At 39.8% G+C, this 13941-nt stretch overlaps 1 protein-coding gene across 1 annotated transcript in view; it reads left to right on the forward strand.

Moving 5' to 3' along the window:
• Positions 1-13941, forward strand: part of KIAA2026 (KIAA2026 ortholog) — a 71166-nt gene that overhangs the window by 18555 nt on the left and 38670 nt on the right. Inside the window, exon 3 of the mRNA XM_045021351.1 lies at positions 2043-3484. Within this exon, the coding sequence (XP_044877286.1) occupies positions 2043-3484 (1442 nt within the window). The remainder of the gene's footprint in view (positions 1-2042; positions 3485-13941) is intronic.

The following is a 13941-nucleotide window of genomic DNA, read 5'->3' on the forward strand; positions in this document are numbered from 1 at the left end:
CAAGTGCTGTTCGTAGTAAGTCAAATGTCGTAAAGTCGAGGACTGCCTGTAATTGCTAACCTTGAAATATAATGCAGGACAGGTACAGCTCACTTTACTCTTGCAAGTAGTCCTGTTTACTTCAATGGGCTTAATCATCCAAGTAAAGCAAGCAAGCGTTGGCCTTATATGTATAATGTGGCTGAATTAACCCTAATGTGGGAACATCAACTTTTGATTTTACTGAAATTTTTTAATTTAAATTCTTTAGTGTTGCGTTAATATATCTTTCTGCGTTTAATAGATACATAAATAACAAATATCCAACAATATAGTATTAGGAAACTTCATCTTGGGGATCAATTACAAACCATTTGAACTTTCCTCATGATTTGTCAGTTGAAACTTTCATTGGAATTACATTTTGATATCACATATTTGTCTGTAGTTCTTGCACATTCATAAATACATATAGCATACTTACTCTGTGAAAAGTGCTAGTCTGTGGTATATTTCTCCCTTTTTGCAACAAAGATGCAATCTAAACTAGGCTATTAATGCAATACATAGTCATAAATCTGCCACTTTATACATTTTTATGTATACTTTAGAGGCTAGTACTTAATAGTTTTCTGTCATCAAATGGAGTCAGTGTTTGGGTCTTTTGGCTTAATTGGGAGGAGTTAATCCTTTGAATTTATATTTTATATTAATTCAGTTGTGTGTTGAGAGGGAGAATTGGGGCAAGCAGTTTGAAAATAAGATAATAGGAACTGCAATATTGGGTCAGACCAGAGATTGGGCTAGCTCAGTATCCTTGTATCTAACAATGGTCAGTACCAGATTCTTACACTTTCCCTTTGAAGCAACTCTGTAGTACGCAGTTCTGGAATAACTTTTCCATGGGGAAAAATTCTTCCTAAACCTGAGAGTTAGAGTCTAGTGTTTGCCCTCAAACAAGAAGGTTTATACCCCCATTCAAATTTTAAAATAAAAATCTTTCTTTACTGTCCATACATATGTCCAGTTCTTCTTTGAAATCTGCTACCTCTTGGCCTCTATCCTATCTTGTGGCAATTAGTTCCATAGGCCAATTTTGTGTGTAGTGAAAACATTTCCTTCAATCAGTTTTAATTTTGTTGCCTTTGCATTTAATTGAATGTACCTGTGTACTTGCATTATGAAAAAGATAAATAGAAGTGCCCTGTCTGTCTTCTCTATACGAGTTATTATTTTGTATACATCTCTCAAATTCCTCCTTATTAGTGTGTTGTCTAAAGTAGCTTTAGTCTTTTCAACCTCTCTACTGAAATTTTTCTGGGTAGGTCTCTATTTATATCATCGGCCTCTGAATACACACTATTTCTGCTGTATCCTTTTTGATGTGGCACCAGAACTGAATACATTATTCCAGCTGAGGGCATACCATTTATAAATGTAATATTATTTTTTCTGTGTTATTTTCCATCTCATTCTTTATGCATCCTCACATTTTATTTGTTCTTTTAAACCCATATTGCACATTGGTTAATAAAACACACATGGAAAAATGATGTATACATTACAATACCTTTAGTTAAGTGTGTATATTTATGTATAAATCAGAAAGATGTTAAATGAAAACAAGAGACAAGATAGCTGTTAGAAGTTACAGTACAGCAGTGTGAGGGTAAAATTTCCAAGAGTTATGCAGTTCAATAGGATTTTAATTGGATACTTGATGAGAAAACAGTGTCTGCTGACAAAAGGGCTGTAGAAGTGTTATTGGGGGAATACCTGATGGTATCTGCCAAGATTTTTCTCATCCCTCACCTCTTTTTCCAATTGACAGCTGATTGAAGTATAGGTAAAATATAATCACCTACACTTTCCCATTCTGAGTACTGATGTGTTATGTAATCCATATTAAAGACAAACTGAATTCTGATTTTACATGCTGTGTTCTTTGTTGCTTTAAACAAAGTATATTTGTTTTTTTCATTCTGTATTTCTGTCTTTTCTCCACTGTTTTTTTTAAGGTAAATCACATTTGAATTTTTGTGAAATTTCTTTTATTTCAATAGGCTACGAGAGCAAGAACGAAAAGAGGCAGAAGAAGCTAGTCAGAAAGAAATAGAAGAATGGGAAAAGTCACTTTTAGCTGAAGCAGCACCTACAAGGATGGAGACCATGTGGGAAATTCCAGCTATTGGTCATTTCCTTTGTTTAGCACAACAAATTCTAAACTTGCCTGAAATAGTCTTCTATGAGTTGGAACGTTGTCTTCTAATGCCTCAGTGTAATGCTTTTTTATCCAAAATAATGACTTCTTTGTTAAGTCCTCCTCATCGCAGATCTACCTTGCATCGAAGACCAACTCTTCCTTATAGGACTTGGGAAGCAGCACTTAGACAGAAAGTGCAACAGTGGTACACTGTTGTGGGGCAAACTGACAACCCTGATGGCTGTGCAGAAAAGCTTGGGCTATGCCCCCAGTTTTTTAAAGTCCTTGGGGAAGTTAATCCTTTGGCGGGAAAACCATTTCATGAGCTCCCTTTCTACCAAAAAGTATGGCTGCTAAAAGGCCTCTGTGACTTTGTATATGAAACACAAAAAGATGTTCAAGATGCTGTGCTTGGGCAGCCTATCCATGAGTGCAGGGAAGTGATCCTTGGTTATGATTTCTTGGAGAATGCCTATGTTCATTTTCCACAGTTCTGTGGTGCTGATGTACGGATTTACAAACAGAAGCCTTTTCAAGCCCCTGCATTTCCAGCTCTACCCATCAAAGTAAAAAAAGTACCACGGATTAAATTGGAGAAAGTGAAATGTGAGTATGTCAGCAAAAGCAATGGGGAAGTCCGATTTGGTGGTAGAGAAGAGCGGCTACCTCACTGTAAGTTAGAAGCAGGGAAAAGTATGGATTCTCTTCTTTGTTGTCCAGCAAAAATTCACTTGGATAGCTTCAGTATCACCACGGAAAAAGAAATGAAACCCAACTGTGAAATTAAAATGCATAGAGCCTGTGACAAAAAAAATCCTGGTTGCTGTAAAGAGAACCAGGAGAAGCCAATTAGTCCAGGAGAAATTGTTGGCTTTGGGGAACCTCTCAGCCCAGGAGAAATCAGGGTTGTAGAAAATGGAGAGAGAGATCATGAAGCTTCCCTAATAAAAACTGAGCTCAGCCCATTAAAAACCAATACCCTTAAAACCTGCCAAGTACATGTGAATGGGAGTCATAGCAACAATCCAGACATGAAATGCCACAAAGTTACTAGAGAAATGATTTTGGAGAATTCACTATGGAATAAAAAGAAACTAAAACTTACTAAGATGCGGGCGAAAAAGAAGAAAAAGAAAAAAAAGAAACTGAAAGACATTTTGAATGCACATCTGCAGAGAAAGCGTGATGACCTGCAGAGAAAGCGTGAGATTCATCCTCACCCATTCAAAACTTACAAACCTGAGATCCAGAATAAGTTGTTTATCATAAAAAAGAAAGCAAAACACAAGAAGCACAAATCTGGTAAGTTGATTTTATTATACACCACTACCTTGATATAACGCCACCTGATATAACACGAATTTGGATATAACGCGGTAAAGCAGTGCTCCGGGGTGGTGGGGCTGCACACTCCGGTGGATCAAAGCAAGTTCAATATAACACGGTTTCACTTAGAACACAGTAAGATTTTTTGGCTCCCAAGGACAGCGTTATATCGAGGTAGAGGTGTACTAAAAATGAGAGAGAAGGTGATAGTGGAGTGTTCTTAAAATAGACTTTGTAGTGTATTTGTTATATTTTATTTTGTGAATGGGAACAGTATCATACATTTTACGTTTCTGATATTAAGAATTTCACATTCAGTATATGGTATGCACAGAGCAGGTCCATCAGTTGATAAAATTTGACAAAACATGATTAATGTGCAGAATTTTCAGGGTAGCCTGTAGTGAGTAGTTTTCTGGGAGGCTTTTCACTTGATGCAAAAAACATCTGAGGCTATATCTACACGCACGGTAGCATACAGACACCACATGCCCCCTAGCACAAGTAAAATAGCAGCATGGTATTTAAACAGGATATTAATTGTGCAAGCTGTTTTACATGGTGCTGCCATACTTGTATTATCAAACTCTTTAGCAAGGTGATCATCACTAGCAGTGCTCTCAGAAATATTAATTGTTTTTTAAAGAAATGATTTTACAAACTCTTTTGCCATGTGTACATAGTGAAATGTTTTTTTACATTTTGAACATTCAGATTGTTGGACTGAACAAAGTGTCTGACCTTCCATCATTTTAAAATCAGTTGAAATTATGCTATTGACTTCAGAGGGAGCAGGAGCAGGCCCTTAAAAATTATTCTTTCTGATTTTTTTTTCTAACTGTTGTTACAAATACAATTTTTAATATGATAACTTGATTACTATGACCGAGATCAGGGAAAAATTGCTATTTTCAGTTGGTTCACATTGTATATCTTATATAGTGGATTGAGCACTAAAAATCTTGCTATCACAAATTCCTCATCTGTGTTAGCTGCTATAGCTGTAATTTGATGCCCAATTTTTGTAACATACTAACTTTTCATTTTGTTTTAATGCTTAAAACATAAATAACATTATCTTAAGGCAACTTCATGAACTAGGATCTGCTGTCAAATGAGTCTGTAGACAGTTGTAATTTGTTTGATTCTATTTTAAGGACTTCTTTATTTCTACTAATCTTTATTAAGGTATACTTTGTGTACCAAGCATGTTATATTGTGAGAGCCTGTTATAACAGAAATGAGTATGCTAGGCTGCAAATCTTAAAAAAATAAAAAAATGGGAAATGAAATAGTATTATATTAGTCATAAAATGAGCTTCTGTAACTAAGTAGTAAATCTAGCAGTAAGCTAATGGAAATACCTGGTTATTTATATCAAATTGCACTTTGTGTGGTAAGGAATCCTAGTTTCGCACTGGAATTATGGTGAATTTGTCATGGGAAATATTAAAGAATGTCAATGCTTTGTTAAATACATTTCCCTGTAATTCAAGTCTAGTATCTACACTTTTCCTTCATAGATTCCCACTCTCAAATTAAGTGGGCTCCAGCAGATGGCGTCGGAATGCTCTCACACATTAAGAGTTTTTCAGTATTTCCTTATCAAGGTGACTGTTGGGAATGTGGGGGAAATTGTACAGGGTGCCGACCCTCTATATATATATATATATATATTTTTGTGTAATACATTTATAATGTCCTTATCAGAAGGCATCTGAGTACCATGCAAAAGAGACAAATACAAAAAATACTAAAGCGAAATCAGCTAAGAGTACAATGTGCTGCATAAAACCCCCCTTCCCCCCCCCCAAGAACACCACCAAAGGATCAGTTTCGATCTAGTAAAAGGAATAGATAAAAGGTATTCCTCTAGGACGAATTTCCACAGTTGAGACTCTCAGACAGACATGGAACTTCCTACAGCCTTGCCCTGATTGAACCTAGAGACCAAGAGCAAATCAAGGCATCCACATACTGATGGGTTTGATGTAAGAACCTAGAGAGAAAAAAAGATTCACCCCAGCCAATGTCTGACAGGAACGTAGAGTAAGAGACGATCACTCAAGTTGAATTCCAGAAATTGACGTGGCAGGGGAGAGGGAAGGAAAAGGTGGGAGAGAACATCCTAGCTGGGTTTGGGGAGAACCGTGACCTACATTTTTTTCTCAGCTTGTTCTCTTGTGTGATGACAATCCTCATCTTCATAAACAGAGGAGCTGCTGCTGTGGAGATACTGTTCTATGACACATGGATCTCACAGCGGTAAGGGAGCCCCTTCTCCTCAGTCTTAGGATGCACAGTATGGAAGCATGATGAGGGACATATAGGGTCAGGAAGATTGCTTGACTGAATGGGGCAAGAGATTGTCCTGTGTCTGTCCTAGCCCATTCAGAATTTATGGCCCAGAGTGGTAGATATATGGGCTTCCAACACTGGTGGGCTCACCTCCTCAGCTCCCTCTTCTCTGTCTGCTCCCAGCACTAACATCAGCCCTTACTTACCCCATTCTCACCACACCAGCAGGGGAGGGAGAAGAGCTTACAATAAACCGTGAAGGAGATATTGGGCATTCCTCTCACCCCATCGACACTAGATATGCTTGATATAGGGAGGGGAGGGTGAAATCTACCTTGCAGAGCTCTGCTTCTGATGAGCCACCTGAGGTTTGTTGAAGTGAAGATACGCAGTCAGGATGCTCTGCCGCAGCAGATTTTGTAGCTACTACAAGGAAGAAAGAATGGAGAAGAGCAGCTAAAAGCAGATGCAAAATGGATCTGTAAAATCTGCTGGTGCAGCTCTTTCAGACTGTCAGCCCTTTAATGACCCTTTAATGGGGGAATTCTGTGCCAAAAATTAAAAATTCTGTCTACAATATTTTAAAATACTGCATATTTTGTCAAAATAACACAATATAATCACACCAGTTTCAATTATTTTAGTAATTTATTTCAAAATACCTGTCAGCACCTGTCTGTACCAGTACAGACAACAAAAAAGATTCAATAAATGTTTTTTGCCAAGTAGATTTCTTACTAGACATATTAATACAGAATTCTTGAGTAATAATTCATTTAAATTACAGTACAAAAATGTATTTCCTGCACCCTTCAGAAGCAGTGAAAAGGCTTGGGGGAGTCAGGGGTAATGGAGGAGCTGAGGGAGAGGTAAGTAATTGCTGGAAAGGAGCCTAGATGTGAACTTGGAAGGTTGTTGGGTGTGAGTGGGAGAAGTATGGAAGAGGGATTGTTAGGGAGCCTCCACCAGGCAGACCCTGGCTGACCCTTAGCCTCTGTCATTCAGTCAGGCACATATTCCCTGTCCCTATGTGTCCTTGAACCACCACTCAGCCACTCCTGCTCCCCCATCCCCAGGTGGCCCTGCACCCCACTCCTTCTGCCCCATGTGGCCTTGTACCCCCACTCAGCCACCCCTTCCACTTGTGTCCCTGTGCCCACACTCAGCCACCCCTCCTCCCCCCATCCCCATGTGGCCTGGCATCCCCATTTAGTCACACCCCCAATTTGTCCCTGCACCTCCCTGTTCCCATGTGTCCCTGTGCCCTCACACAGCCTCCACAATCTCCCCATGTGGCCCTGCAACCCCCTGACGCCATATGGCCCTGCATTCTCTACCCTACCCTCATGTGACCCTGTGCCCCCACTCAGCCACCCCCTCCCCATGTGTTCCTGAATCCCCACTCCCATTCAGCCCCTGCCTCAGTCAGTGACCCGCCCCCCCCCAAGAAGTCCCATGTGCCCCACGCTGTCCATCCCCCATATTTCATGCTTCCTGACCAGGCCCCCCTGGGCAGGGCATTGTGAGGAAGGCAGCCTCTTCTCTTCCCTATCTGCAGCTGGGGCTGGCCTAGGAGCGCCTGCTCTCTGTTCTGGTGACACAGCAGCCCCAGGTGGCAAAAGACATAACTGCAACACCTTTCCAGCAGAATGTATTTGGGAGGAAGGGGGGGAATTCTGCATAGCGCATCAATTCTGCATCTGTTCAGGAGTACTTGTTGGAAGCAGAACCCTGCAATGCAAGTTGCCTCTTCCCCCTCCCCCCCCATGGCTGAATTGGTTTTGTGTTATACTGAAAGTTACACTGAATAACAGAAATTCTTATTGTTTTAGCATATTTGAATATAAAAAGCATGATTTCACATACATACTCTTTCTAAATATTGCCAGTTTAAAGGTATGTATGTTATCTGAGAGCAGTTAATGGGATTTGGTAAAAAATGTCATAAAATCTCAGAAGTAGTGGTATCAGTATATATTTATTCTTAGGTATACTCTGCTTCCTTCAGAAGTAACAGGTTTTCATGTTTTGATTCTTAAAATACTCTTCTGTGTTTTTAATAGGCTGGTTTTCGAGTTATGTTAAATTGAACAACTAGATACAGCCTTAGCTTAGCTAGATTCTCCAGCACCCCTCTGTAATATGACACATTTTCCCCCATAAGAGTCTCAGAAGGAGAAACCCATTTTGTATCTTCATGTGTTGTCCCAAGATAACTCACAAAATATCTTTATAAACAATTATAGTTTATGAATTGCTTAGCTTAAAACTTTTCATAATTATTCTGAATAGGACTCACCAGAGAAAGTTGCCTTTAACCTGTCAAGAGCCTTGTGATAGATGTACAACTGATATAATGTTATGAATACTGAAATGTAACCTTTTTATGAAAAATTTGTGACAAGGTCAGTGAGGTAAAGTTACTGTGTAACTATGGTGTTTTATTAAAATGTCCTGTGTGATTATATTGATTTAAATTATATTGGAAATAGAAGAATGTTCATTATACAGTTGTAATGCTTGAATTCAGTATTGTTTGTACAGGATGGTGACACAATGGCTTTCCACATAAGAACGCCCAAGCACGCTCTGGGAAGACAGTGGCATCCATTCAGGGTCTAGGTTGAAGTGACTTAGCTGTTTTCTCAGGCTGGGAAGCTAATGAGCAAAAGGACTATAATCACTTAATTATCTTGATCTCCACAGAGGGCAGGGTGAGTCACCAGAGGCTCTCCAGAGAATGTCACTGAGCTCCAATAGGCAGACAAGGTGACAGAGAGACTCTGCGGAATAGTCTATAAGGAGCGGGTCCTATTAGGGTCCCCATGTGGAAGATGGTTGAACACCTGGTAAACTAGATGAGTTGTATTGTATTTTATTTAGGGCTGTCGATTAATTGCAGTTAACTCACGTGATTAACTCAAAAAAAATTAATGGCCATTTAAAAAAAAATCAATCATGATTGATTGCAGTTTTAATTGAACTGTTAAACAATGAATACCAATTGAAATTCATGAAATATTGTTTTTCTACATTTTCAAATATATTGATTTCAATTACAACACAGACTACAAAGTGTCCAGTGCTTACTTTATTATTTTTATTACTAATATTTTCGCAGTAAAAATGATATAGTATTTTTCAGTTCACCTTATACAAGTACCATAGTGCAATCTCTTTATCGTGAAATCACAACTTACAAGTGTGTGTGTGTGTGTGTGTGTATATATATATTTTTTTTTGTTACATAACTGCCCTCAAAAACAAAACAATGTAAAACTTTAGAGCTTACAGGTCCACTCAGTCCTACTTCTTATGCAGCTAATCTCCAAGAGAAACAAGTTTGTTTACATTTACGGGAGATAATACTGCCTGCTTCTTATTTACAATGTCACCTGAAAGTGAGGACAGACATTCACATGGTACTTTTGTAGACTGCATTGCAAGGTATTTACCAGATGTGCTAACCATTCGTATGCCCCTTCATGCTTTGGCCACCATTCCAAAGGACATGCTTCCATGCTGATGACGCTTGTTAAAAAAAAATGCGTTAATTAAATCTGTGACTTTCCCCCTCCCCCCCACAAGGAGTAAATGTATGTCTCCTGGTCTGTTTTACCCACATTCTGCCATATATTTCATGTGGTAGCAGTCTCAGATGATGATCTAGCATGCTGTTCATTTTAAGAACACTTTCACTGAAGATATGACAAAACGCAAAGAAGGTACCAGTGTGATATTTCTAAAGATAGCTACAGCACTCAACCCAAGATTTAAGAATCTGAAATGCCTTCCAAAATCTGAGTGTTACGGCGTTTGGAGCATGCTTTCAGAAGTCTTAAAAGAGCAACACTCCAATGCGGAAACTATAGAACCCGAACCACCCAAAAAAAAAGAAAATCAACCTTTGGCTGGTGACATCTGACTCGGATAATGAAAATGAACATGCGTTGGTCTGCACTGCTTTGGATCATTATCGAGCAGAACCCATTATTAGCATGGACGCATGTCCTCTGGAATGGTGGTTGAAGCATGAAGGGACATATGAATCTTTAGCGCATCTGGCATGTAAATATCTTTCAATGCTGCCTCCAATGGTGCCATGCGAACGCCTGTTCTCCCTTTCGGGTGACATAAACAAGAAGTGGGCAGGATTATCTCCTGCAAATGTAAACAAACTTGTTTGTTTGTCTGAGTGATTGTCTGAACAGGAAGTAGGAGTGAGTGAACATATTTTTGAATGCAGTTATTTTTTGTACATAACTCTACATTTGTAAGTTCAGCTTTCATGATCAAGAGATTGCATTACAGTATTTGTGTTAAGTGAATTGAAAAATGCTATTATTTTTACAGTGAAAATATTTATAATAAAAATATAAAATGAGAGCACTGTACACTTTGTATTCTATGTTGTAATTGAAATCTATATATTTGAAAGTGTAGAAAGCATCCAAAAATATTTATATAAATGGTATTCTATTGTTGTTTAACAGTGTGATTAAATCACGCAAGTCAGACCTGCTAAGATATATTGTGGTTGATACACAGGAGACTGCAACTCAAGGCCTGGTCTGAGTGTGGGACAATTGTGTGAATCTACATTGAGTGGTGACAGCTCCTGAGGCTTGAGATCTAGAGGGGTGTGCTTAGAGAGACCAGGAGAGATTAGAGGTACAGTACTATGACAACTCTACTAAAGTAGAAATTAAAATAATTATTTTGATTCTTGTAAATCTGATTCATTGATATAGAAAGCCCATTCTGGGATGGTGCGACAGCTCTCCCAGAATGCAAGAGATTCCATGAAATACTTTGCTTCAAAGGAACTTTGATATAAATCCTGAACCTCGTAATAATGTTCTAAGAGCTTCAAAGCAATACACTTGCTGAGTATTCACTGTTTCTCCCTTCTTTGTAGTCAAAATTGCAAATACTTATTTAGAACATAAACATGGTTTGTGTTTGGTATGGAATTCAGACTCTGAGATTTAAGTACTAATTCCTTATAACACATGCGTAATTAATCTGGTGGTGTTTAGTATAAATTCCATCCACACCCTCAACTCTGTTCTTGGAGATGTAAAAATTCTGTTACAGTAGCATCAAATGTAATCTAGATCAGTGGTTTTCAAACTGTGGGTCACAACCCAGTAGTGGGTTCGGAATGTAAGGCGCTGGATTGCGGCAGCTCTGGTCAGCACTACCTACCGGGCCATTAAAAGTCCTGCTGGCGGTACTTACTGGCTAAGGCAGGCTAATCCCTACCTGTTCTGACACCACGCTGTGCCCCAAAAGTGGCCAACAGCAGGTCCGGCTCCTAGGTGGGGGGCCAAGGGGCTCTGTGTGCTGCCCCTGCCCCGAGCATCGAGCTTGGGGGAGGGGGAGCAGTGCCTGTGGGTGAGAGCTGCCTAGCCGGACCTGCTGCTGGCTGCTTCTGAGGAACCTGCCTTAGCACTCCTGTGCACTGCTGACCAGGAGCCATCCAAGGTAAGATCGTGCCCCAATCTCCTGCCTCAGCCGTGAGCCCCCCCATCAAACCCAGAGCCCCTTCCTGTACCCCAAACACCTCATCCCCAGCCCCACCCTGAAGCCTGCACCCCCAGCCCAGAGTCCTGTCCCCCTCCTGCACCCCAACCCCCCATCCCAGCCCTGAGCCCCCTCAAACTCAGAGCCCCCTTCTGCACCCCAAACCCCTCTTCCCTGGCCCCATCCCACATCCTAACCCCCTCATTCCCACCCCCACCCTGCAGCCCTGACCCCTGCAGCCCAGCCCAGAGCCCCCTCATCCACAGCTCCACTGGGTCACGGGCATCAACAATTTTTGTCAAATGGGTTGCCAGAAAAAAAGTTTGAAAACCACTGATCTATATTTAGAAAGGCCTCTCAACTAGGTCATGAGCATATAATGAAATACTGTAGGACCACTTTATTTTTCTAAGTTGTAACAAGGTTCTTGAAGCATCAGGTCTCTGTGTTGTCATTCAGCACCAATGTCCTCAGAAATGTGTCATCACTGAGATTTCATTTTATTTGCTATCATCATTCTGTGTTGTGAGTCAGTTAATTATTCATTTTGTTGTAAGACCTCTGTTTTGAGAACAGGCAGATGCAGACAATGTCAGCATAGAAACACCTGATGTGCACTCTGTCTCTCGATTTGCTGGACTCCTGAACCTTGCTTATTTCTAGATGAGGAGCTGTTGGGTGGGACTAGAATAGTCTACATTTAAAAATAAAAGAAGCACCTAACAAATATGAGATTTCAGTTGCTCGCTGAACTTCAGGGAACAAAAGGAGGGGATAAAGTGTGCCCTACGCTCTTATAAAGGTAACCTAATCTACCACAACTCTACCTCTCTTCACCTCTCTTACCACCGTGATAGTTTAAGCACTAAAACTGAAGAAAAAATAAGGTCCCTGTTTTAGAACAGATCTGTGGAACTTTATATAGTACATGTTACTCCAGTTCAGAATAAGGAGGGAAAGCTCTCTCTATGGGAGGAAAGAGGGAGTTGCAATTAGATGTTCCCAGGCTGCGGAAAGTGAACTCTGATGATTTCTCCACAGGCACTTCAAATTTAGTAGTCCAACAAGGATTTTTGTTGTTGTTTTTCCCATTTGTTGGGCTTTGGTCTCATTCTCTCAAATAAAATAAAATATTGTTACCACTAGGAAGTTACAAAGGATTGGAAGAAAGCTAATGTTGTGCCAATATTTGAAAAAGGTAAACAGGGCCACCTGGATCGGTATATGTCGGTTAGCCGGACATCAGTCCTAGGCAAAATAATGGAAAGACCGATATAGGTCTAGATTAATTAAGAATTAAAAGAAGGTAATATAATTAATGCCAGTCAACATGAATTTATGGAAGATAAATCTTGTCAAGCTAACTCTGAGATATCAAGTTTGGGTGATAAAAATAGACATGTTGATGTAATATATAGGCAGTCCTTGGACTTGCGACACAGTCATTAGTTCCCTAAAAATTGCATCGTAAGTTGAAACGTCATAACTGGGAACTGCAACCCACTCGATTGTGGGACCGAGCGTCATAAAGTCAAAACCAATTGTTGTAAGTTGAATCAGCGTGTCAATTCAGAAACGTCATAAATGCTGTTTGTCGTAAGTTGAATGTTGTAAAGTTGAGGACTGCCTGTACTTAGACTTCTGAAAAGCATCTGGCTTGGTACTGCACAACATTTGTATTAAGAAGCTAGAATGATACAAATTCAACATGGCACACATTACATGGATTAAAAATGGGCTAACGGATAGGTTTCAAAATGTAAATGGGGAATCATCAAGAAGTAGTTGTGCTTCTAGTGCTAGTCCTATGCTAGTTATTTTTACCAGTGACCTGGAATAAAACAGAAAATCATTACTGATAAAGTTTGCAGATGACACGAAGATTGTGGGAATGGTAAATAATGAAGAAGATTGTTCTGGATCAGTGACCTATCTGGATCGTTTGGTCAGCTTAGGCACAAGCAACCAATATGCATTTTATTATGGCCACATGTAAAATCATATATTTAGGAACAAATAATGTAGGCCATACTTACAGGATGGGGGACTCTATCCTGGGAAGCCGTGACTCTGGAAAAAGACTTGGGAGGGTCCTGTTTGATAATAGCTCAACATGAGCTCCCAGGGTGAGGTTATAGCCAAAAGGTCTGATGCTATCCTTGGGTGCATGAACAGATGAATATCAAATAGGAGTCATAAGGAGGCTATATTACGTCTGTATTTGGCACTGGTGTATGACCACTACTGGAATAATGTGTCTGCTCAGTCATCTCAGTGGCTTACATTTTTCAGATATTTTAAAAAAAAAAGTCTGTGCATATATAATTTTTATACACCCGTGTTTGAATAAGTGTGTAATGCAAGGAGTGATTTGCAAATTAAACTTCTTGGCCCTGACAGCACCAGCTATGTGTGCAAGTGCAAGGCTGTCACATAATATTAGAGGGAAGCCATCTCCCTCCTAAAATCATATCACATTGTGTTTTGCAGTAACAGCAAGTAATCTAATCATAGTTTGATATATCACAAAACCTACTCTGTCTTGACTGAAAATTAAATGCTTGTGTGCCTTTTCCGCCTCATTCTCTACACATCTTCCACCTTCTACA

Source organism: Mauremys mutica, chromosome 6 (genome assembly GCF_020497125.1).
Source record: "Mauremys mutica isolate MM-2020 ecotype Southern chromosome 6, ASM2049712v1, whole genome shotgun sequence".
NCBI lineage: Eukaryota > Metazoa > Chordata > Testudines > Geoemydidae > Mauremys > Mauremys mutica.